Source organism: Pseudopipra pipra, chromosome 27 (assembly GCF_036250125.1).
Source record: "Pseudopipra pipra isolate bDixPip1 chromosome 27, bDixPip1.hap1, whole genome shotgun sequence".
Lineage (NCBI taxonomy): Eukaryota > Metazoa > Chordata > Aves > Passeriformes > Pipridae > Pseudopipra > Pseudopipra pipra.
In genome coordinates this window covers 1,789,362-1,813,342 of record NC_087575.1, presented here as the reverse complement: position 1 = coordinate 1,813,342, position 23,981 = coordinate 1,789,362, and the positions used below count along the sequence as shown (strand labels likewise).

Sequence of the window (23,981 nt, the reverse complement as noted above, 5' to 3'; positions counted from 1 at the left end):
CAGCTGGGCAAGGGCAGGGGCCTGTGCCCACATAGAGAGGGGCACACAGTCCTGGTGCTCCTACTTTGGGGATGCTGTGGGCACCTGGGCAGGGTGGTGCCAGGTGGTGCCGGGCAGGGCACAACTGGAGCATGGCAGTGACCTCCCTCTGAAGGACTCGTGGTGGCCCTGAGCCACCAGCAGTGCCAAGGCCCTGGCACAGGGTGCCCGTGGTGGGGATGCCACTGTGGCAATGCCCATGGGAGCAGGGACACAGCAGTTATGCCAAGGCAGTGATGCCCATAGCAGCAAAGCCCACAGCAGCAGTGCCAGAGCTGCAGTGCCAAGGTAGTGATGCCCACGGTGGCATTGCACGTGGAAACAATCCCCCAGTGATGGTGTCCATGGCAGTGATGCCCACAGTGGTGATGTCCATGGTGGCAATGCCCATGGCAGTGATGCCACTACAGCAATGCCTTGGCAGGGATGCCATGGTGGGGACACCCACAACAGCAGTTCCTGCAATGGCCGTGCCAGTGGTGGCAATACCACAGCAGTGATGCCCAGGGAAGTTATACCCACAGTGGCACTGCCCTCAGCAGTGATGCCACAGTGGCAGTGCCCACAACAGTGATGCTGGCAGCGAAGCCCACAGCAGCAATACCCATGGCAGCAATGCCACGGCAGCGGCAGTGATGCCACGGTGAGGATGCCACAGTGGTGCTGCCCACGTCAGCAATGTCATGGCAGCGACAGCCACGATGGTGATGCCTGCACTGGCCATGCCCACGGTGATGCCCACGGTGATGCCACGGCGAGGGTGCCCAGGGCGAGGGCAGGAGTGTCCCCCCAGCAGCATCCCCGCTCTCACCTGTGCCTGATAGATACTCCCAGGATCCCTTGGTCCTAATCCCACGAAGGTACGGTTCGCAGGGGGCGTGCCTGGTGCAGAGTAGGCTGGGGAACAAACGAGAGCTCATTAACGGGGCTGTGGGTGGCACTGCCATCGTCCCCCCCGGGGCCAGGCCCGGCCCTCTCCCTGGCACTGCTGGGACGGGAGTCCTGGGCACCGCCCCTGGCTGTGGCCTGACGGCAGGTGAGCGGAGCCCAGGGTGCTGTGCCCCAGGGTGCTGTGCCCCAGGGGTGCTGTGCCCCTGGGGTGCTGTGCCCAGTCGGTGCCGCCCACGGTTTCGGGGTGATGGCAGGTTGGGGGGCGCGGTGCCGCGGGGCACAGGCACAGACGGGTGCTCCCTGCCATGCCCACGCTGGGGCTTCCTGAGCTGAGCTGCCACGGGGCCAGTGTGATGGGAGCCACCAGCTCCACTCGGATGTGTCACTCCATTGCCACCTCCACCTCCCAGCTGAGGGTCCAGCAGTGGGACCCCCAGCCCCGCTGAGCTCCTGTGCTCAGCCCCTTCGGAGACGTGGTGCTGCCAGAGGGGACGGGGGACTTGGAGCCAACTGCACCCCTTGGGGACAGCCAGTGTCCTCCAAACACATCCTGTCAAGAGCCTGGGGGAACCGGCACTGCTCCGTCCCTCCCCCTGGCTGTGAGCCCATCACTGGCCAGGACATCCCATGTCATGTCCCATGTCCCCTCCAGATCCGCCATGCCTTGTGTCCTCCACGCCACAGGACCGCCACACCAGACGGCCAGCTGGTGGCACCCTGTTGTGGCCTGTTCCCCGGGGACAGTGGCATCTTGCAGGACTTGACCCGGTGGGGACACGGCAGCCACTCAGGATACCAGTTTCCCAGTGGCACTGCAGGACAGGAACAAGAACAACCCCTTCACGGAGTGCAGCAACGGCACAGTGTCCCACCACCGCGGCACGCGCCCCAGTGCCAGTCTGGGGGCAACACCAGCTCCCCTCTGGTCCCTGGGCCCAGCACCCCAAAATCCTCCCAGCCAAGGCACCGATGGTCCCTGAGGAGGAGTGGAGGGCAAGAGTTCGTCAGCCACTACACTAACGAAGACCCCCAGGTGCCACCAGCCAAGCGCTCCGGGGGTCACACACGCAGTCCCTGCACCGGCGTCACTTCACATCCCCAACCAAACCGGGGTCCCCAGCACCAGGGACCCCCATGGCAGCGAGAGGACGACAGCCCACACGGCGCACCAAGCACACTGTTCCTAGTCCCAGTGCCACCCGCGGGCCAGCTGGTCCTGGGCAGCACTGCCACCACTGCAGTGGGGTGACAGCCACGGAGAGGGCACAGCCTCCCCACAGCACTGCCCACACCAGGGTGTGGGGAAAAACACTGATCTGGAGAGCCCTGCGGGGGCTCCACTGTGCTCAGAGGGAGGTGGGGCTCGGGCTGGTCCCTGGGACCAGCACGGGACCCCCCCTTGTTGGGCAGCCACCACAAAACCCTGCCCGCTCCGACCTGCCTGAGACCCAGCAAACTCATGGCGTGCCAGCTGCCGCCCTCTCCCCGGCTGCGGGGAGGCCACCTCCGCCAACATCCCCCCAGCGCCGGGACAGGGGGGACACCCTGGGGGGGCTGCGAGAGGAGGGGGCCGGCCGGGCCGGGGAGCGGGGTGGGCGCCGCGGGTGCTTACTGGGTGATGTCGGCGAGGTCGTCCCTCCCTCGGAAGTTGTCGTGGTGGATTTGGTGTCAGGAGAGACGGCCAAGCGGGGCATGCCGGGGGGAGGTGGCGGCGCCAGCATCTGCGTGGGCAGGTAGTGGCTGGGCACTTTCACTTGACCACTTCCATTTAACTGGGGACAACACAGACAAAAAACAAACAGCACAAGCCATTAGGACGCAGGCGCACAGCAGCACGGCCGGGGAGCCCCGGGGAGCCCCCCGGCACGGGCACGGGGCATCCCTCACTGCACACATGAGTTTGGTGGGTCTCAGAGCAGCCCTGAACGGTCGGCGCCGGCGGCAGGTGGGAAATCACAGCGGGGCAGGAGGGTCCGGGGGGCCTGTGGGGGCCATGCCCCAGGGGGACTGTGCCCCATGGTGGCACATGTTCGAGTTGGGGCACCGGATCCTCCTCTCTGCAGCAGCGGGGAGGCCTTTGAAGTGCTGCCAGGGGCACGCAGGGGCCTTCAAAGGCTCCTGTGGCAGTGCCCTGTGCCTGACTCGACAGTGGCTGCTCCCGGTCCGGTGTCCATCAGCCCAGCACTGGGCCACTGCACGGGGGAACAGCAGCCATGCTCCTCATCCTGGCATCAGACCTTACCGGTGAGGGGCGACAGATGGGTGGTGGGCAGAGGTCAGAGGGGCTTCCCCAGAGCTGTGCATCCAGAGGGACAGAGTGGGGCACAGCAGGGCCATGGAAGTAGGAACGCAGACACCCCGGCCCCCAGCTTTGTGCTCCCTTCATGGGGTGTGTGGGGTACTGGGTGTGTGGGGTGATGGCTTGGGGTGCTGCATGCACTGGGTGCTGCATGTGCAAGGTGCTGGTTGCATGGGGTGTGGGGTGCTGGGTGTGTGGGGTGCGGTGGGTGCTGTGTGTGGGGTGTGGGGTGCTGTGTCTGTTGGACGTCAGGTGTGTGGGGTGTTGGGTGCTGGGGCAAAGGAAGGCCCACAGCAGCACAGTGTGGCCCTGCCACCCCCGTGGGGACACTGGGGACACGGCGCAGTGAGGAGCTGACGGGTCACCCCTGGGCTGTGCAGGCAGTCGGGGACGCCGAGCCTGTTGCTCTCCCGGGCACGCTGGTGGCTCTGGGCGATGTCACACACCCCTGCCAGTCCCCCTGCTCCCACCATACACCCCGACCCTGGCTGACGGCTCAGCCCCAGCACGCCAGCACCTCTGGTGCCCCATGCTGAGCCGGGGGACGGCACTTCCATCCCCGGAGGAACACGGTGCCAACATGGAGCAGGCGCAGCGACAACGCTCCCGAACCAACGCACGGCAAGGCCGGAGCTCAGCCCCAGCGAACACCCCATGGTGCCATCCGAGCACCCCGACTCCCCAGTGCGGCGGTGGCGGTGATGGTGGCGGTGGCAGCCGGTCCAGGGGGCCCTCCTCGGGCAGCCCGGCTGGCAGCAGCTCCCGGTGCCCGCAGCGAGGTGGGCAATGGGTGCGGGGCTGGGTCCTTACCGGTCCGGGCTGCTGGTTGGACGGGTCGCAGGCCAGCGAGACGAGATCTTTGAGCGGGTCCTGCGGGTTGAGATGAGGCGGGTACCGGATGGCCGTGTGCGGGAAGTAGGTGGAGGCCGTCTGGGGGAGGATGGAGGTGGTGGGGAAATGCAGCGCAGACGATGGGTGCGGGCTTCGGGCGATACCTGCAGGCGACAGCAAAAGGGGACACACACCTGTGTCACTCGCTGGCAGCTGCCCCAGCCCCTTGCCCGCTCAGCCCTCGCTCCGTGCCTCGGCTTCCCTGGCGGGACACTCACCACTGTGCACGGCGATGACGGGACGGTGGTGCTGCGTGAAGCTGCTCAGCCGAGGCGAGGAGTCCTGGGGCGATGGGCTGTTGAACGGGGACTTGTCCATCTCTGTCTTCTTCACGGTGGGGGAGATGCCTGGGGAACGTGGGTGCAGAGTCAGGACCCGCTTTGGGACCCCGAATCCTGGGGCTGCTGCCAGTCCAGTGCAGGGTTGGGAAGCTCATTCGGGGGCAAGGGGCACCCTGGGGTCAGGGTGGGCATGGGGAGGGTGTGTGGCCTAAGTGTGGGTGTGTGGGTGTGTGTGTGCTGTGCACATGCAGGAGGGTGTGCACGAGTGGGGGCACCTCTGGTGTGTGTGCTCCAGCACACAAGCGTGCACACACACCTGTGCACGTGTGTGTGCATGTGTACATGATCACGTGTGTGCACCAGCACGGCTGCACGCACCCGTGTGTGTGTACATGCACATGTGTACATGTGTGTGTCGCTGCATCTGTGTGTGCAAGAGCACACACGTGTGCCTGTGGGTGCACACAGCTCTGTGTGTGTGTGTGTGTGTGTGTGTGTGTGTATGTGTGTTTGCCCACCTCGGGTGCAGCAGTGGGTGCCCTCACATGTGCCCCCGTGACCCTGCAGCCTCCACCGGGCACCCACCTCTCCTGGCACAGGGGGCTGGGGCCCACAGGAGCTCCTGGGGAGGCTGGAAGGTGCCGTTGGGGGGGTGACCCCTGGAAGCACCGGGTGCCCGAGGGCACGGCGGGGCGCGGGCCGGGTGGGGGGGCCGGCGGGCGCGTTAATCCCCCGTCACCGTGGCTTTAGCTCCGGCCATTTGGCCCGGGCCCGGTAATGGGTTTAGCTCGTTCTCAGCCGGGCGTTAGGAGGATTTCCCAGAACATCCCGTACGGGATTGCCAACCCCCCCTCCTTCCCTGCTGCCACAGCTGTGCCCCCCTTGCCGGCCCCCCTCACCCCTGCCCGGGTCAGGCCACCGGTGGGGACAGATACCCTGGCACAGCTCCCTCCATCCTCCATGTACTGCTTTAGGGAGGGGGTTACACCTTCCCAAGGACCTCCTCTGCCCCTGTCTGCCCTCTGTCACCACCCCCATGGGGCAGGATGGGGCACACTCCCCGTGCACACGGGGCACAGTGCTCGAGCTGGACTTGCTTCCCCCAAACCACCCTCCAAGAGGATCCGTGGCCCCAGCCCCCCAGCTGGGCACCCCAAGGATTTGGCAGGGCGTGGGGGCTGCTGCAGAGCCCACCCCACTGCTGGGGGAGGCAGGAGAAGAGCCGGGGGGGGGGGGGGGGAGGAAGAGGAGCAGCTCCTTCGCCTGCACCTCGGGGCGTGGGAGCTGCTGTGCCAGCCCTGCAGCATCGCTTTAATTAGCCCAGCCCCCCCTTTTCTTAATGAACAGCTAATTGGGGCTGTCTAGACAGGAAGGGGAAAAAAAACGCCAAGCCAGAAAGCTGTCCACAGCAGCGTGGGGCTGGGGGAGATAGTGTGGGACCAGGGGAGGCTGCTGTGGGGCTGGGGGAGACGGTGTGGGGCTGGGGGAGGCTGCTGTGGGGCTGGAGGCTGAGATGGCCCTATAGCAAGAGCCTGTGCCAAAATGGGGGGCATTCTGTAGCAACCCTGCAGGCCCCAAAGGGAGCCTATGCCCAAAGTGGGGGACTATGGAGGCACCTGGGCACCCATGGAGAGCCTGTGCCTAAATCAGGGGGCTCTACAGCAACCTCACAGACCCCAGTGAGAAGCAGGGATGTTCTGGGGGGCTCGAGGGTGACACCACAGCCTCCACAGCCAGTGTGTGCTGTGACCTCAGGGCTCATAGGGACGCCGGGGCACGGACAGTGCCTGTGGTTACAGGGGGGTCTGGCAGTGCCACCTGTGGAATGCTGGGAGCAGGATGGGGCCCAAGGACAGCAGGAGGGCACCAGTGAGGAGGTGACACCTACCCCCTTCCATGTCTTCTGTCCAGTTGCGGCTGCTGCTGGTGGGGGAGTTGGAGGAGGTGTAGTACTCGCCCCCCGGGCTGGTGTCAATGTCATCCTCCATGGACCCCGACTTGTGCCGTTTGCTCCTGGGGGCAGGGAAGGGGCACAGAATCATGGAATGGTTTGGGTTGGAAGGACCTTAAAGCCCATCCAGTTCCACCCCCTGCCATGGGCAGGGACACCTTCCACTAGCCCAGGTTGCTCCAAGTCCCGTCCAGCCTGGCCTTGGACACTTCCAGGGATGGGGCAGCCACAGCTGCTCTGGGTAACCTATGCCAGGGCCTCCCCACCCTCACAGGGAAGAATTCCTTCCCAATATCCCATCTAACCCTGCCCTCTGGCAGTTGGAAGCCATTCCCCCTTGTCCTGTCCCTCCAGGCACTTGTGTAAAGTCCCTCTCCAGCTCTCTTGGAACCCCTTTATGCACTGGAAGGGGCTCTCAGGTCTTCCCAGAGCCTTCTCTTCTCCAGGCTGAACCCCCCCAGCTCTCCCAGCCTGTCGTGGGTCAGCACTCCCACCTTCCCCACGGCCGCGCCCGGTCTGGCCCTGGTATCACCTTGGCATTGCCCTGGTATCACCTTGGCACTGCCCTGGTGTCACCCTGGCACAGCCCCGGTGCCACTCACCCGCTGGAGGAGGTGCTGGGCAGCGTCCTCCTCATGCCGGTGCTGGAGGGGTTCAGGTCGTAGGCCAGGTGGCCCTGCAGCTCCCCCAGGGAAAAGTTTGGCCCCGTGCCCGTCACCACCGGTGCTGTGGGGAGAGAGGGGGGTCAGGGGGGCCTGGCAGGGAGGGGAGCCCTTGGGACACTGCTGTGCCCGGGCAGCCAGGGGGACGGGCTGTGGCATTATGGTGACACTCACTTCGGGACACCTGGATGAGCTCGGTGACACTGAACACCCCCGAGGTGACAAAGCTTTCCTGGAAGTCTGTGGAATCTGTGCAGGAGAGAAGAGAGAGCGCTGAGGGGGCAACAGGGCCACCCCTCCCATCCTGCACTGCCTTCTGGCGATGCTCGAAGGCACCCCAACATCCCCAAATCCCCATCTGCCCCTGTCTTCAGCATCCACTCCACTCCCTGCTCCAGCAAGAGACCACCCTGACTGCTCCTCTCTGCCAAGGACACCCCAGAGCTGCCCTATGCCTTGTTTTCCCTGTGGCTGAGAGTCCTGGCAGGGCTGGGGGCTGCACCCCCATCATAGGACCCCCATGGCAGCTGCTGTCCCCAAGGGACGTGGCCCCAGCTGGCTGTGGGACAAGGCTGAGGCCATGCCCAGCTCATTGAAGGTGCCTGGTCCTGCTGGCTGGGGTTGGGGGGCACCAGAGCCACAGCATGGGGGGCATGACTGCTGGTCAAGGGGGCCCCTCCATGGCAGGGACTCTGGGCTGAGGAGTCCCTTGTCCCCTGGCCCCAGCCCTGCCTGTCCTGCTCACCCAGCGTGATGGGTTTGCTGTCCTCCTGGTCCGAGCCGATGCCTGTCCGGGGGCTGCTGCTCTGCTCTGCATCTGCAAGAGGAAAACCCAGTGGGGTGAGCCCTGTGCTGGTGGGAGCCGGGCCTGCCCCCCAGCTGACTGCCCCCTCCTTGCTCTGCTGGGGGGAAACCAAGGCACAGGCTGCCCAGCAGCTCCCACCACACAGGAGGGCCACCACCAAGCTGGCACGTCCCCAGCACTGGGGAACAGCCACCAACTGGCCCCACCTCGGCCTCCCTGCCAGCAACAGGAGCAGGCAGGGCATTGTGCTGGCATTGCAGGATCTGGGCACTGCTCTGTGCACGAGGGAAACTCCCAGTGCTCGACCTGCCCCCGGGGCAGGGTGATGGTCCCTGGCCCCGCTCCTGCCCTCCTGCCTCCTCTCCTCCCTCCAGCCACATCCGTGATCCATCGTTGCCCCACTGGGCACTGTCACCACAGCATGGCATCACCTGTGGCACCTCGTCCTGCCTCTGCCAAGCCCTCCGGAGGGCAGCAGGGCTCCAGGGCAGCACCTGCTCTGACCCCTGGAGCCCCATCCGGCACCGCTCCATCCTGGCTAAAAATAACCTGGCTCAGACGCTGAGCTCAGCGGCCCCAGCATCCCCTGGCACGGCACAGCACGGCACAGCCGCCGCGCTCAGGAGCATCCTTCCTCACCTGGCTGCTCCCAGAACCCTTCCAAAACTTTTGCCTTGCATTTTCTCCACTTCTCCTCCTTCCTCCTGCTCCTCCTCCCACCCCTTGGCCTTCGGCATTTCTCTTTCACAGCCTTGGCAGATGCCAGGAAAGGGCTGAGACAATCCAAAAACACCATCAAAACCACGCTGCCGCCGCTGCCAGCCCGCCTGTGTGCCTTGGGATTTTTCCCTTTCTCCCCCTTTTTCTCCCCCTTTTCCTTTCTTCCCTTGAGTCTCTCGTGCTCACGTGGCTCCTGGGGTGGTTATCCTTGGCTGGGCAGGATAACCCTGTGGGCAGCAGCACTGTGCCCCCCCGACCCCGACACCTCTGCATGCTGCCCACTGGGCAGGTTATCCATGCGGGCAGTGGGGCTGTGCCGCTCCCCACCCTGACATCACCTCCCACCCCAGCACTCCCATGTGCCCACACCCGCCCTGGGACTGCTCAACACCGACGCCGAATCAGCCATTTTGTCTCCCTGCCCAGCTGCCGCGTTCCCCTCCACCCATCCCGTGCCAGCCTGGCACCCCGCTCACGCCGGCAGCCCCGTGGCACCCTGCCACCAGTCCCCCCATGCCCGCAGGCCTGGCTCCTTCCAGGCAGCCATTTTAGGGAGCAGAGACTCCCCCGGGAACGGGCGCAGGGGTTTTCCCCCTCCCGCTTCTCTCCACTTTTCTTTTTTCCCTCTTTCCCCCATTTTGAAGCTGCTGCGTGCCCGAGTGTTTGGGGAGTGGGTGGTGGCACCGAGCATGGCACAAACCCTCTGGGAATGGGGGAGTGGTGGCGGGACCCCCCGCACGACCACGGGCACCGCGTGGCCGGACATGGCCCCTCCTCGCCTCTAAAAACAACAAATCTGGCGGCGGCTCTGGAAGTGGTTAGTGGTGGAGCCCGGCCAAGGCGCGGGGCGGAGGCTGGCGGTCACAGCCCGAGGCCGGCTCGGCTCCCCACAGCCCCCCACAGTGGCCTCAGGGCTCCCCAGTGCCACGCTTGCCCCCCAGATGGCACCCACTTGCCCAATCCTGGGGTCTTCGCTCTCTCGGCAGCCCCCCAGGCCATGCACTCACCCGGTGGCTCTGAGGTGCCCCACACAGCCCTCGGCTCAGCCCAGGGACCCCCAACCATTGCTCACACCGAGATGCCCCGCATGGACCTTTGTCCCCCCAAACCACCCCAGCCTGGCCTCCGTTCCCCCAGGGCACCCAGCAGGGCCATCAGTCACCCTGGGCACCCCCCGGTGCTCCCCATGTCCCTTTACCCCCACACCCTTCCACAGCATCCCCCCGACCCAGCACCATCGATGTCACGCCACCCACCCCATTCCCAGGGGGGCACCCCGAGGGCCTGCCCCCAAGCCCAGCACCCCAGTCCCACCCCTGGCAGCCCGAGGAGCACCGGGGACTTTCCCGAGCTCCGAGGTTTGGCAGCAGGACCAGCCCCTCCCTGCTCCCTGGTGTCCCCGCCGGTGGAGGCAGCGAGGCCGGGGCCGCGGGCTCGGTACCCCCGGCTGTGGGTGATCCTCGTGGCTGGGCGGGCGAGCTCGCCAGCAGATTTCTGGCTGCCTCCTCGGCGCGGGGCGGCCGGGCCAAGCGCTGCTCTCACCGCCATGTGATGGCTGCCTGCGGCTGGCGTGCGCTAAAATGGCGAAGGGAGCCCTGGGCTCCCCCCTCCTCGCTCCCCCCAAGGGGCGTTTTTGGGGGGGGCACCAAATCCAGGACCCAACAAGTGGCTGGGCTGCACCGTGAAGGAGAAAGAAGCCTGTGAAGCCCCTCCTTACCCCCCTCACTGATCCTGCACCCTCCACACTCCGCTGGGGCCGGGATGGGGGATGGAGCTGGGGGGGCCCTGGTGCCACATTGCGGGGAGCTCAGGGAGGGGGGCTCAGTGCCAGGGTCCCCCCCGGCACGGCAGAGGAGAGCATTGAGTGCCCGAACAGGTCGATCCAATCGCTTTCAAAAATAGCCAAGTGTGTGCCCGGGGGGGGCGCGGGTGCCTGGGCTCCGGGCCGCGCTGGCAGCCTGGCCCTGTGCCACCCATTGAATTATGGATCCCGCACCCCGGCCCCGCTGGCTGGCAGGGTGCCCCCAGCCCCACGGCGGCACCCGCCCGCGGCCTCGGCGCGTGGGAACGACCCCCGGGCAGTGGGGACAGCCCTGGGGGGTGTCACTGCAGGCCGGGTGCCCCCCGGGGCTGGCGCAGCTGCGGGAGAGCCCTGGCTCGGTGCCCGAGCGCTGACGGTAACAGGGCACGGTGTTACCGGCACCGGCGCAGGCGCACAGGCTGGGGGTGATGGGGGCTGGGGGAGCTGCTGGCGCCGCTGGGTGCGGCCCCGGCCCCCCGACGAGGGCAGCAGCCTTCCTCCTCCTCCTCCTCCTCCAGCCCTGCCAGCCGAGGGCAGGAGATGGATGAGGGTTCAGCATCGCTGCCTGCAGGCTCCTGCCCCGTGCCTCAGTTTCCCTTGGGGCTGGCTTTGGGGGCAAATTGCCCCCCTGTCTCATGCTTGGTGGCCACACAGCCTCAGCACCTCCTCAGGTGCTTATCCAGCTGCCTTCCCCACAGCGGGAATCGGGGGGGCCCAGAGTGAACAGCCTAGTCAGGAGCTGCCAGGGAGGGACCCTATCTGGTCAGGGAGACCTGAGGGAGCCTGAGTGCCGTGGGGCAGCGATCCCACTGCAAGGGTTGGGGTGGGAGATGCTGTGCGAGGGGTGTGAATCGGGGGCCCCTCCCTGTCAGACCCCCAGCACCTCCTCCCCCAGTCCCACAGTGGCCCCCCAGGTCCGAGCGGCTCTGCCTGTCCCCCTGTCCATCCCGCTGCCGCCAGGCTGGGGTGGCCCTTACATAAACCCGGAACAGTCCCGCTTGTGTAACCTCCTTTATATAATACCCTGAACCGCCGCGTGTGCCGGGTAAATCCTGGCTCAGCCGGGCTGGCCGGCGCGCCGGGGTGCGGGACCCCTCCTCCTTGCTCCTCACAACGCCCCGCTCCCCCCCCGGCACCCCCCGCCATGCCCGGAGTGAGACGAGTTTGCTGGGCCTCAGCCACGAGCGCTCGCGGGGGCGGCAGCTTCTGCTCCCCCCGGCGAGCAGAGCCCCGGGGAGGTCCTGGCCGGAGGCATCCCCCGAGGTGGCGGGGCGGTGGCGGGGGGGACGGACGCGCCCCGCTGCCACGTACGCCGGCCGCGGCCAGCTGGCCCGGGCGGGAGCCTGGGAGGGGAGAGCACGTTGGCCGACGGCTGCGAGCGAGCGGCGCTGGGAGCCGAGCGGGTTTGTCCTCGGCCGACCCCGGCCGGCACGGGGAGATGGCAGCGGCCGGGGGGAACCCCCCCAGGCGGGCGGCGCGGCCGCCCCCTCGCTCAGCCCTGCCAGGCCTGGGCTCCATCCAGGGCTGCCGGCGCCCGCGGAGGCGAGCGGGGACAGATGGCAGCGGGCAAAGGGACGGGGAGAGCGGGGCAGACAAAGGGATGGCTGAGCCCCCCCCTCCCTCCCTGGGACCCTCCCGCTGCGGGGTGCTGGCACCCAGCCCTACGCCCTGGGCTGGGGGCACTTGGGGGTGCAGCTGCTGTGAGGGGGTGAGAGGAAGGAGAGAGGGATGGGAGAGAGAAAAGAGAGAAAGGAAGGAAAGGAGGAAGAAAGAAAAAAGGAAGGAAGAAATGAAAGTGGAAAAAAAGGGAAAGGGACAGGGACGGGGAAAGGGAAATATGCTGCCCGTATCTTGCTGCCCCACCCACCCCAGCCCCACAGCGCAGCACAGCTCAGCACAGCCCCACAGCACAGCCAGCCCCCTTCTAGAGTCCCACGGGCCCCCACCATGGCCCCCCTTGACACCCCGTAACACCCCCGGCTCACCACCACGCAGGGCTATGGGGAGGCAGGTTCAAGCCCTCCCCAGGGCTGGCCAAGACCCCGGCACAGGGGTCAGCGTGGCAGGGGACCCCAGGCCCCAGCTGGCAATGCCAGCCCCGCACGGGGGTGCAGGGGCACGCCGGGGGCTTGCCGACATCTGTTCGCCCCTCCGTACCCACGGCCGCCGGCGGGAGGGAGCACCGTGGGCATCTGCTGCCCCAGCTGTCCCTTGCCAGCGCAGCACGAAGCCGGGCACCCGGCCAGGATGGCAACTGCAGCCCCGGAGAGGGCACGGCGCCTGCCAGCGCGGGGGGACAGCGGGTGCTGAGGGCGGGGGACGGCAGGTGCTCGCGAGACGGGGCTCGCTCATCTTTTATTCATCGGGCGCCTAACGGAGCGGGGAACCTCTCTGGCCCCTTGTACCCCCCCCCCGGCAGCACAGGACGTGGCACCCCGTGCCAGCTCCCCCCGGCAGGCACCGAGGCCGCGGGGCTGAGCACGGCGCAACTCGCTCCGGTGGTGACGCGAGGCCGGGGCTGGCAACGGGCACTGCGGGGAAGCCGGCCGGCTCCGGCACGCCGGCGGCTCGGCGCACTGCGGGAGAGCAGGGGAAGCCCTGACCTCCCCAAGGTCGCCGGCACATCGATCCGGGGAGCTCGAGCACATGGAAACCGCCCCGGCCGTGCCAGCGCCGGGCTCGCAGCGGGGCCGGGCACAGGGACGGACGGACCCCGTGTGGTGACAATGACGGGGACGGGTGGCTGGGGGATGGCACCTCGGTGAGCCTCCTCCCACCCCCCCTCTGCACACACAGCTCTGGGGGCAGAACCCAGCCCCTGCGGACTCTCGTACCCTTCTGCCCTTTCCCGGGGGTCTCCTCCCGGACCGGCTGGGCTCTGCCTGCCTCGCTCCCCTCAGCCTCGGTCTCCCCGGATGTTCGGCTGGGAGCGGAGATACCTGGAGCAGGGGGAGGGGTTTGCCCATGCCCATTTGTGTGCCGGGGGGGGAGCTCTCCAGCCCCCCTGCCCGCCGGTGCCCAGCTCTGCGAACGGCAGATCCCAAATATTGTGAACCCCCATCAATCTTCCCGCGACCCTGCCGATAAATATTTGCGCGGGGGCTGGCGGGGCGGCGGTGCCCGGGGAAACGCCTGCCCCCTCCATCTGGAGGGGCTGAGCAGACGCTTGGCACGGCCGGCCTGGCACGGCCACAGCGCGCCTGGGACGAGAGCCCTGGCACGGGCTCCCCGGCAGATTGGTGCCATCTGCCTCGCGCCGCAGCCAGCGGCGAGGCTGGTGGGGGGAGATAAGGGGCTGCCAGGCGGTGGGAGACGCAGATGCTGGCATGGCGTGGGGGTCCCTGCCCCCTCCTGCGTGCTTTACGCTGGCGGCGGCGTGGCCAGGGCTGCCAGGAGCCGGGTGCCACCTTGGGGCCAGCCGCCTGCTTGCCCTGGGCACCCATCTGCTCCCACCCCGCTCGGCCCGGGGGGGCTCAGCCACCGGGCACTGCCAGTGGAAGCTCAGTCAGGAGCCTCGACCCCCTGCCCTGCTGAGCACGGCGGCCGGGGGGGCCCCAGAGCACCCCAAAGGGTGTGAGGGGCCGGCACTGACCCTGTCCTGCCTCCTGCCCATGGCTGGGGTGGGAATGGGGGCCAGGGATGCCAGGTAGCAAGATGGCGATGCAAGGACAGCGGGGATGGGGATGAAGGGATGGGGATACAGGGATGGAGGCACAATGGTTTGGGCACAGGGAAGGGGTCCGTGGAGCTGGGGAGCACTGAGGGGAGGGTGCAGGGGGAGGGGCACTGTCCCCCCCAGACGGGCTGCTGCTTTCAGGAGCTTCTGGAAGGAATCTCTCCGTAATGCTCCCAAGGTCCTGGCACCATCGGCTGGGGAGATTGATTACCATTTTACTGCAATGCTTTTGACTTTCACCAGCGACCTCCGAGCTCCCCCCCAGCCCCCCCCCCCACCGCTGCACACCCAGCTCTGGGCTGCAGCGCCGTCCCCTCCCCCACTGCGGTGTGCACAGCCCAGCCCTCACCCAGCCCCGCACCCATCCCGCACCCATCCTGCTCCCATCCTGCATCCAGCCCTGCTCCCACCCTGCATCCATCCTGCATCCAGCCCTGCTCCCATCCTGCATCCATCCTGCACCGAGTTCTGCTCACATCCAGCACTCATCTCGCATCAAACCCTGCTCCAATCCCGATCCCATCCCGCCTGGAGGTGCCGGGGCTGCAGCGCTGGGCGCAGGATGGGTGTGAGATGTGCTGGGGCCGGTGCTGCTCTGGGGAGTGGACCCAGGCAGCCGGCACCCCCTGCACCCCACGGCGACCCCCGGGACCAGTAGGGTGGGATGGGGTCTCCCACCAGCCCGGCACTGCTCGTGCCTCAGTTTCCCCATCCAGGGGCAGGGAAATCCGAGCGGCGCTTCCCGGCAGGCGGATGGGGGGGAGAGCCGAGGGGCAGAGCTCGCCCTTGGCATCGGTCCGGGTGGGCCGGGCGGGCGCTCGGCACCCCCGAGGATGCCTCAGACGGCGGGAGGGGAGCGCAGGGCCGGGGGCTCCTCCATCCTCCCCCCTCTCCGGCGTTGCCAGAGCAGCGGCTGGGAAATTGTGCTGACACCGGCAAAACCGGGCGGCGGGGGCGGGGGAGCGCGGGCGCACGTGCTCGGGCTGATAACGGGGGGCCGCGGGGGCTGCGGGGAGCCCGGGCTGCCCGGCCGGGGGGCCCTGCGCGGGCGAGACCCCCCCCTTTGGGGCTGGGGATGCTGCGGGAGGCCGGGGGGGAGCGGGCAGGCAGGGTGGCGGAGGCAGGAGGGGGCAGGAGCGGGCAGGAGGAAGCAGGCAGGAGGAAGCAGGCAGGAGGAAGCAGGCAGGATCAGGCAGGAGGGGGCAGGCAGGACCGGGCAGGCAGTGTGTCGGAGAGGGAGCAGGCAGGAGGGGGCAGGTAGAAATGGGCAGTCAGAAATGGGCAGATAGGCAGGAGCAGGTAGGCAGGAGCAGGCAGGAGGGAGCAGGCAGGAGCAGGCAGAAGGGAGCAGGCAGTGTGCTGGGCAGGGAGAAGGCCAGTGAGCCTGCAAGGCCATAGCACAGTGATCCCCAGCACCCCCTGAGTGCTGTCACCCAGCCTGGCCATGCCATGCAGGGCCCCAACAGTGCAGTGGCTGCCCCCATATCCCTCCTTGCCTCAGTTTCCCCACCAAGGTGTGAGGCCAGAGACCCCCTTGCCAGGCACAGCCTAATGGAATGTGCCCGCTGCGCACTGGAACCGGGCCATGCCGAGCACCCACCACCCAGCAGCACCCTGGAGGTCCCATGCCATCGCTCCTCCCATCCTGGTCCCCCTTAACCGGAGCCAGAGCGACCTTAACAGCAAAAGTGAGAGGCTGCCAGGCCTTATCAGAGTGTATTTACAGCCGCTGTGTTCCCAATTAGACAGTCAGGTGACTGCGGCTGCTGGAGACCCAGACACCAGGGTCAAGGTCGTTGGTGGGGGCCTGGGGGTGGCAGAGGGGCAGCCACCTCCCCGGGGACACCAGCTGGCCATGGCATGGCCAGGGGACCTGCCGGCACAGCACCCCAGTGTGGCACACCAGGTGGTAATAGGGGACCCCATCGCGGCTGCCATGGGGGTCCTGGTCCCTGCTGTCGGCATGGCCACTGCAGGGCTCCCAGTCCAGTGTCAGGGTGCTCCCAGTCCAGTGTCAGGGTGCTCCCAGTCCAGCCCAGCCCAGAGTACCCCAGCCCAGTGTGACACTACACCTCCCACTGAGCCAGTGCAGGGTGTCCCCGGTACGAAGTGCTCCCAAAACAGCAGCACCCCAGTTAAGCCCAGTACCCCATCGCAGTTCAGACCATCATGGCCATGTCTCAGGCCAGTACATGACATTCTGCCCAGCTGCACAGGGCACCCACAGCCCCCCAGGCAGCACCCTGGGCCCCCCACTCCAAGCACTCCCACCGTTCCCCTGTTGGGAATCAATGGCACCAGGCCCTGTTGGGTCCCACCCTGCCCCCGAGTAGGTGAGCCCCGTGCGTGGGCACAGGTGTGTGATGCTGGCAGCACATGTGCTCACATGTGCTGACACACCAGGGAACATGGCTGGGCAGCCAGGGCCTGGCTGCACACGCGTGTGCAACTGCACATGTGATCTGTACTCGCCCTGCATCCACCTGGGGTCCCCCCCAGACCCTGGGGCAGGATCTGGCCCCGGCTATTCCCCGCTGGAGGCTGTGCCCTGCTTTTTCTCAAAGACATAAGGGGCTGGTGGTCCCACCAAGCCCCTCCCCTGGGGAGCAGGGGGGTGTCACATGCCCGCCCTGCCTCAGTTTCCCCAGTGACACCCAGCATATCCCACTGCTGGCCAGCCAGGGCAGAGCCTGTGCCCACCATGATTCACAGCACTGGCACCCCTTTTCTGGGACTGCTGGCACCACGGTGGCCTCTGTGGTGTCACTGTCTGTCCCTGGGCTCTGGCCAATGCTGGGCAAGGAGCCACCAGCCCTGCACTCCCCCTGCTGTGGTGTTGATGGGAATGGGCTCACGGGGCTGTAGGGCATCACCCAGTGCTGGGGGCATGGGCAGGGGATTGCTGCCAGAAGGGGACCAATGTCCTGGTCCCTGCACACCTGGGCAGCCTGGCCTGGGCATAGGGTGGGCACAAGCCCTGTGACTGTCCCTTGGGGCTGCACGTTGCAGCCCCCCTGGCTCTGAACCACCCCATGTAACAGCCCTGCCCTCACCCGGGGATCACACAGCATTTCCCCTGGCTCCTCACACACCCGGGGGCGTTGGGAGGGGGTCAGGGTCTGTGGGGGACCCCAGCTGCTGGCAGGGTGTCCGTGCCAGCACATCACCAGCCTGGGACAGCAAACCTGCCCAGAAAAAAATTTTTACTGATGAGCTTCCCCTCCCAGCACACCAGAAGATGATGTGAACTGGATGGCTCAGGGACCCAACCCAGGACCCGCTCCCTGCTCTGCCCACTGTGCCTCAGTTTCCCCCTTTTGATAACAAGGCTTCGAGAGCAGATCTGACCCTCCCTGCTGCAGTGAAACCAGTCCAGTTCTCCCATCAAGTCTGTGGGACCCCCGGGCTGGGGAGCAGCATCCCCCTGGGACACAGCAGGAGCTGCTTGGGTTTGTCCCTACCAGTGTTATCACTGCTCCCTGCCCAGTTGGTCTTGCTGCCCCCGTCCCTGCTCTGTCACTGACAGGTTGGGACTGCAACCCACGGTAAATGGGCACTGCTGGACCCCTCCCAGCTCCAGCTCTAGGGGGATGTGCCAGGAACAGACTGTCCCTTCCCTGCCCACGCTGCCCACCTGCTCTGGCACAGGCAGCCCCTCAGGCAGGTGCAGGATGTGGGGTTAACCCTCCAAAACTCCATGCTGGGGATGCCCAGAGCCAGGAGCATCCTCAGGGACCTTTGCCTCCTTCCAGTCCTGGGCAGCTGGGATCTGTCTTGTCTGGGGGAGAGGGGCCGTGTAGGGGGCACCAACCCGAAAAGCAGTTTGGAGAGAGGGAAGAACTGCAAAGTCTGCAATGGGAAACATGTCCCAGAGCAGTGTCCCCAAGCCAGAGACGGGGATGGGAAAGACGGGGAGGGAAAGCTGGAACAAACCCCGCTGGAATAAGGTGTGTCAGGGCACAGCCAGGCTCTGCCCCGCAGGTAGACGAGCACCCACCTCTCTCACGGACGAAATACGCCAGGTAGAGGTCGAGCTCCTTGACAGAGACGCTGATGTGGTGGGGCTGGACGCAGAGGATGGGGTTGGTGCACTGGCCAGACTTGACCAGGCGCTCGCCATCGGTGCTCTCCAGCGGGATCCCTTTGAAGAGGATGACCATGACCAGGTCCAGCCGCCACACCTTGTCGGCCTGGCGCAGGCAGTCGATGCGACGCATCTTGCCCTTCTGGTCGGGGTTGGAGAGGACGCAGCACGAGGGCTTCTTGCCCGTGATGGAGAGCACGAAGTCCTCGCGGCACTCGGGCCGGATGTCCTTGCGCAGCTTGGCCAGGAGGCGCGAGGCCCATTTCTGCTTCACCTCCGGCTTCTCGCTCAGCAGCTCGTCCTTCACCGCCCTCTCCTCATCCTTCGTCATCCTCTTCTCGTGCTTCTTGAAGTACTTGCGCTTGCGGGCCTGCAGGTTGAACCACGTGTAGGCAAAGGCCCTGACGTGGGGGAGCAGCGCCTCGATGAAGGGGTGGAACTCATCCTGCGGGAGCAGAGGGACAGGGGGTCACTCCTGGTTGACCTCTCCCAACCACCCGGCGTGGCTGGGGAGCCCTGGGGACCTGTCAGGCTCATCCTCACTGGGCTGCATTCCAGCACAACCAGGAGGAAAAGCTGTGGCAGAGGCACGTGCCCATCAGGGATGGGGACCCCCTCACCACACAGCAGGGTTGTCCCTGTCCCAGGAGACTCCCAAAAATCCCACCGCCTGCAATTCTCCCACCAACAGCCTGTGTGGGGTGGTTGGGCCATACTGGAGCTGGTGGTGCCGCGGAGGGACAGGCACCTGTACAAGGTTTGCCATCTTGGCAGCACCTGGACCCGTGCCCCTTCCCAGCCCCACGTGCTGGGATCTGCTCCCCCCAGGCGCAGAAATCCCTCCTGAAATCCCACCTGACATCGTGCCCACCGGAGCCGCTGTGCCAGCGTCAGGCGCTGCCAGTCCGCAACACCCCAGCGCCGGGTCCCCCACACCCCCAGCATGCTGGGAGCTCCCGCTCGAGCTCTGGGCGCCTTGGACCTCTCCACTCCCTCTGGACCAGCGGGAAACTCCCCCAGTTTGCCCCAGTTGCAGCCAGACCGGCGGCTGGCGCCCGGCCTGGCGCACAAGGCGTGCTCTGACTGCCTTTTTCCATTTGGCGAGCGCTGCTGGATGAGTCCGGCCCCAAAAAGAAAACAAGGAAAATGCATCCCCCTCCCTGGCCCCTCCTTCCCGCATCCCATTTTTTTTTCTTTTTTCCAGCTTGGAAAAAATCAGTGCTTCCTGGCTGGGGGCAGGCTCACAACACCCCCACAGGATGGAAAGGTGTTGGGAGCCTTCCTGGGGAGAAGCAGCACAGCTTGGAAAGCAGCAGGGAGAGGGTTGAGCATCCCCGTGCGTGGCCAGGGTGGTACCAAGATGGTCCTCGAGGGCAGGATTTACCCTCGGGGTCCCTCATGACGGTGAAGAGGAGGAGGAGGAAGGAGCCCACCCAGAGTCTGCCGCAGGGTGCCAGGGCTGGGCAGTGGTGGCTGGTGACAACTGCCACTGCTGTGCCACAGCCCTGGTTAGCAGGGCCGTGCCCGGGTTTGGGTCACCCTCCCAGTAGGGAGGGTGCCAAGGGCAGGCATTGCTCTGGGACCAGGAGGTGGCTGCAGGCAGGAGCTGGGAGAGGACAGAGCCCTGGCAGTGGGACGGGGCCGGTGGCTGACCCCACTAATCCCAGAGCAGTGATGCCATTTCCCGGCTGAAGCAGCCGTGTCCCAGGGCGACCCTGCCCGGGAGGAAGGGTGTCCCCTCCACGAAGCAGGCTCCCTGCAGCATTGGCCCCATACAGACCCCACTAATTCCCACTCATCCCCCAGTCCAGCACAGATCCCATTAACCACAAACCTGCTCCCCCAGCACAAACCCTGCCAGTGGCCAGCACAGTGCCATGGCACAGCCCTGGGTGTACCCTGGACCAGCATCCCCCTCACAGACCTGGCAAGACACCCCAGCACAGACTCCACTGTCCTCCGAACCCAGCACAGCTGCCTTTAACTGCCAGCACCAGCCCCCAGCACAGCCCCACTAATCCCCCAAAAGTCCCCCCAAGTACAGACCCTTCCCCTCAGCACAGACCCCATCATACAGAGGAGTGCCAGCTCCTCTCTGGACCCAGAGCTGTGACCCCACAGGTGTCCCCCCCCATACCCCACAAGGGGCAGGGGACTGTTCCCTTACCAGAGAACCTGTTGGACCCATGGAGACTCAACCCTGCCAGCAGACCCATCCTGACCTGGGCACCCGTCCCTGCCTGGGGGACTCATCCTGCCAGGAGAACCCGTCCTTGCCCGGAGGACCCGTCCCTGCCCGGAGGACCTGTCCCCGCCGGCTGCTCCCGGGGCGGTCACAGGGTCTGGTTCCCGGTTCCCTCCCCAGCAGCAGCCGCTAATTCAGTGCAGCTGGGCAAGGGCTGGGCATGTGTCTTAAATCAGGGAAGAAGGTCAAAGAAAAGTAAGACAGGAGCCGAAAAAAGCAGCAGTGAGTTCCAAAAACAATACTTGGCCGGGGCGGTGGGCGGCTGATCTTCCTTGGTGGCCGGTTATTCAGACAAGCCCGACAAATTGCTGCCATCCCCTGGCCCCGCCACCCTCCCCAGGCAGCCGGCGGCAGGGCTGGCCACGGGGCAAGGGGGACACCACGCCATTGTCCCCATCCCTGCCCTCCCGCTGGGCAGTGCCACCCCAGGCACCGCTGCAGGGAAGCAGGGCAGGAACCAAATTATTTCGGTTGGGCAAGGCAGCACCCTTGGGTGCTGTTTGTGCTCACTGCAGGGGCCAAAGGGTGCTTGGTGCCCTGCCTTGGGACAGCAGGGATGAGCCCTGGTTTCGGTGCCCCCCCTTGCCACGGTGCTGAGGATGTTCAGATCTCATTTGGACCCTCATCTGAGACCCCCAAAAAACCCGCTGTGTGCAGAAGCCCCTGTGACCCTTGGTGCCCCCGAAGCCATCCCGGCCCCCCCCCCCGCCTTCCCCGGGATTACGGCAGGCCGGGAGCTGCACCCAAAGCCAATCAGCCCCTCGCCAACTTTCCCTCCCGCCGGGCTTATCCCGCGCCGCGATGCCGCGGTTAAGCCGCTTTAACAGAGCAGGCGAGGGCGGCCGGGGGGCACCGGGACAGCCACGCGGGACGGCTGCGGCTGGGGGATAAGGGGACACGCTAGAGGACTTGGGGGCCGTCCCCATCCCTGCATCACCGGCACTCTGCAGCCAGTGAGCCCCTCAGCCGGACACGCCATCCTGGCTCCACTTGGGAAGGCAGGGATGCACTGTCTGTCCATCCCAGTCCCCGATTCCCACCGGGTTCCTCCCATCCAGCAGCCGCAGCTCCGGCAAACGGCTGGTTAAGTGTTTCTCCTGCTGTTTTTCCTTTGCGGGGCTGGGAAGCAGAGACGTGCTGCAATACCCCAGACGAGGCTGCTCCCGGGGCATTTCCGGATGGGAATCTGGCAGCAGAGCCTGTGCTTGGGCCTCATCCAGCCCAGGCTTGTAAAGCCCTGCAACCCAGGCAGGAGCACGCCTGCGTCGGGTGCTGCCGGCCCCGCTCCGGGCCCCCCTGCACCCCCCTTCCAGGGGCTGCCGGAGCTCTGACTTCCCGTGCCAGGTTCTGCGAGGGGAAACTGAGGCACGGGTCGAGCCCGGCTCCGTCCTGTGGTGGGGCGGGGAGGGGAAGGAGGGATGCTCTGTGTGGAGCTGGGCATGCCATGGAGGATTAACTCCTCCGCAGCCCAGGTTTTGGCAGCGCCAGGGAGCGGGAATGGGCACAGCCGAGGTGCTGCCTCTCCCGTGCTCCTGGCACCGGCTCGGCCAGCACCGGGGCTCTGCACCCTGGGGACCCTCCTCCCTGGGGCCGCGGGGGATGCTCTGTGCCATGCAGGGACACAGCACCGGGTTCGGTTACCACAGCATGGGTTGGCCACCCTCCGAGCATCCTCCACTCCGGCGCCTTGTCCAAACAGGTCGGGCTCAGTGAAACAGCCTGAATTTTCCAATGAAAAAAACGTTTCCTCAGGAAATTCCCGAGCAGTTTTCACGGGGGAGAGCGGGAGGGGGGGGCGGGGGGGCCGAGGGGTGGAGGAGGAGGAGGAGGAGGGGGGACGGGAGGGGTCAGACACCTCGGCCGTGGGTTTTCCTCCCCACCAGCACAGCCCCGGCTGCGGGGAGGAGCGGGATGCCATCCCCACCGCGGGCAGCGAGCGACGCGGGACGACCTCTCCGCATCCCAGCCCTGCAGGGACCACACAGGGTTTATTTTATGAAAGGATGCTCAGCCTCCCCGCCAGCAGCCACACACCTCCGAACCGCTGCCGGCTCCCACGGCCGCCGCTCCTGCCAGGTCCTGCTTCCCGCGGCCCGGCGAGCCCGGGCAGGGGCTGGCAAGTCGTGTGCTGGGCGCCGTGCCCCCATGGGAAGCCTTGGCGCGGCGGCGGGGAGGGGGGTGGGAAATGCAGCTACAGAGATTCCGGTAATCCTGAAAATCCCAAAATCTGAAAGGGGCTCAGCGGGGACTTGCTTTTCCCTCGCTGGAGCCCGTGGACGCCCTTGGCATGGACCGTGAAGCCTCCGGTAGCTGCTTATAACTGTTCTCCGAAGCGGCTCTGGGTAATAAGTTAACCTGGTAATGAGACCTGTTGCCGAGACAGATGCAAATGATTGGGAAGTGCTCATTAGAGGGGATGGAAGGAGGCACTTAGGCCCTGAAAGGCACCCAGCCCTTCCCGGGGCCGCCCTGCACCCTATTAGAGCCCATTTTACAATAATTGCTCCAGAGGAGGAAATCTATTTGGATTCATCATAAAGTATTTATTAACAAGAGCTTATTCATAATTTTTGCTGCTCGCCGGCGTGGCGGGGCCAGGAATCCTGGCCTGCTCCCATCGGAACACGGCTTCCCTGGTCCAGGAGAGTGGCAGCACTGCACTGGGGGGGCAGTGAGGGGGCACGGGGGCAGCTGGAGCTCCCAGGGCAGGTACGAGCTGTGCTGGCCCTGCCTGAGCACACCTGGCCCCACGGCAGAGCTGCCCGTGGGGCAGAACACGCTGTCACAGCCACGTTCCCCCCCAGCTCCTGGCTGATCCAGCTTGTAAATCCCCTCCTGCAGCCCATGCTGGGGCACAGAGACCCAGTGCCCAGGGCACTTGGCTGCCACCCCCGCACAGGTGAAGGCAGGACACAGTGCAACCTCCACACAGCTCCTCTCCCCAGATTTTTTGTAGCTTTTTTTGCCCAACAGAGCCAAGAGCATCCTCCAGCCAACATCCATGCATGGCTCGGGGCTGTGGGTGGGCTGGTCTGTACCCACCTTGGGCTCTTGGGAGGGCAAGCAGAGATAAGGCAGAGAGGGGCTCCCACCCTCCAGTTACCACCCTCACGCTCGGCCCCACTCAGGCCCAGCCCAGGTGGGGGTGGATGTGCTCACACAGCCCCCGGTGCTCACCACGCGCTCGGGACTGCGGCGTTCCCTGCACCCCTCCCTGAGCAGCCCTGGGCTCCCCACACCTGGTGCTGCCCAAAAACGCCCCGCTGGGTCCTCCACTAGCCACCCTGGAGCAGGCAGGTCCCTGCCGCCCCTGAGGGCCGGGCCGGTGCCCACCTGCCCGCGCCGACGTGCCGGGGCGGGAGCGGTGCCGGCGCTCGCCCTCGCAGGTGCTGCGGCTGCGAGCGGGGGCGCGGGGAGCGCGCCGGGGCCGCGGGTCACGGGAGGCCGCGGCGGCAGAGAACCTGCCAGTTGCTTTGGAAAACAGCAGGAAGAAAGGCAGCTCTCTTGGCAGCCCCGGGCTCGGGTGCCAGCGCCGCCTGGGCCCCCGCCAGCCAGCACAGCCCGCCCCGCAGACGGCGGCTGGGGGTGGCCCAGGTGGGATGGAGCCGGAGGGGGCTTCTCCAGCGGCTCGGTACG

At 66.4% G+C, this 23,981-nt stretch overlaps 1 protein-coding gene across 6 annotated transcripts in view; it reads right to left on the bottom strand.

Moving 5' to 3' along the window:
* NFIC (nuclear factor I C) overlaps positions 1-23,981 on the bottom strand; it is a 45,281-nt gene that overhangs the window by 7,462 nt on the left and 13,838 nt on the right. For 2 of the 6 annotated variants that reach the window (XM_064637130.1, XM_064637129.1), the window contains exons 2-10: positions 18,014-18,545; positions 7,760-7,831; positions 7,189-7,263; positions 6,955-7,078; positions 6,290-6,414; positions 4,339-4,467; positions 4,040-4,224; positions 2,543-2,702; positions 851-936 (exon numbers count right to left, since the gene is read on the bottom strand). In XM_064637130.1, coding sequence (XP_064493200.1) covers positions 851-936; positions 2,543-2,702; positions 4,040-4,224; positions 4,339-4,467; positions 6,290-6,414; positions 6,955-7,078; positions 7,189-7,263; positions 7,760-7,831; positions 18,014-18,545 — 1,488 coding nt within the window. The remainder of the gene's footprint in view (positions 1-850; positions 937-2,542; positions 2,703-4,039; positions 4,225-4,338; positions 4,468-6,289; positions 6,415-6,954; positions 7,079-7,188; positions 7,264-7,759; positions 7,832-18,013; positions 18,546-23,981) is intronic. The other 4 variants (XM_064637133.1, XM_064637132.1, XM_064637131.1 and 1 more) reach the window with 3 other exon arrangements.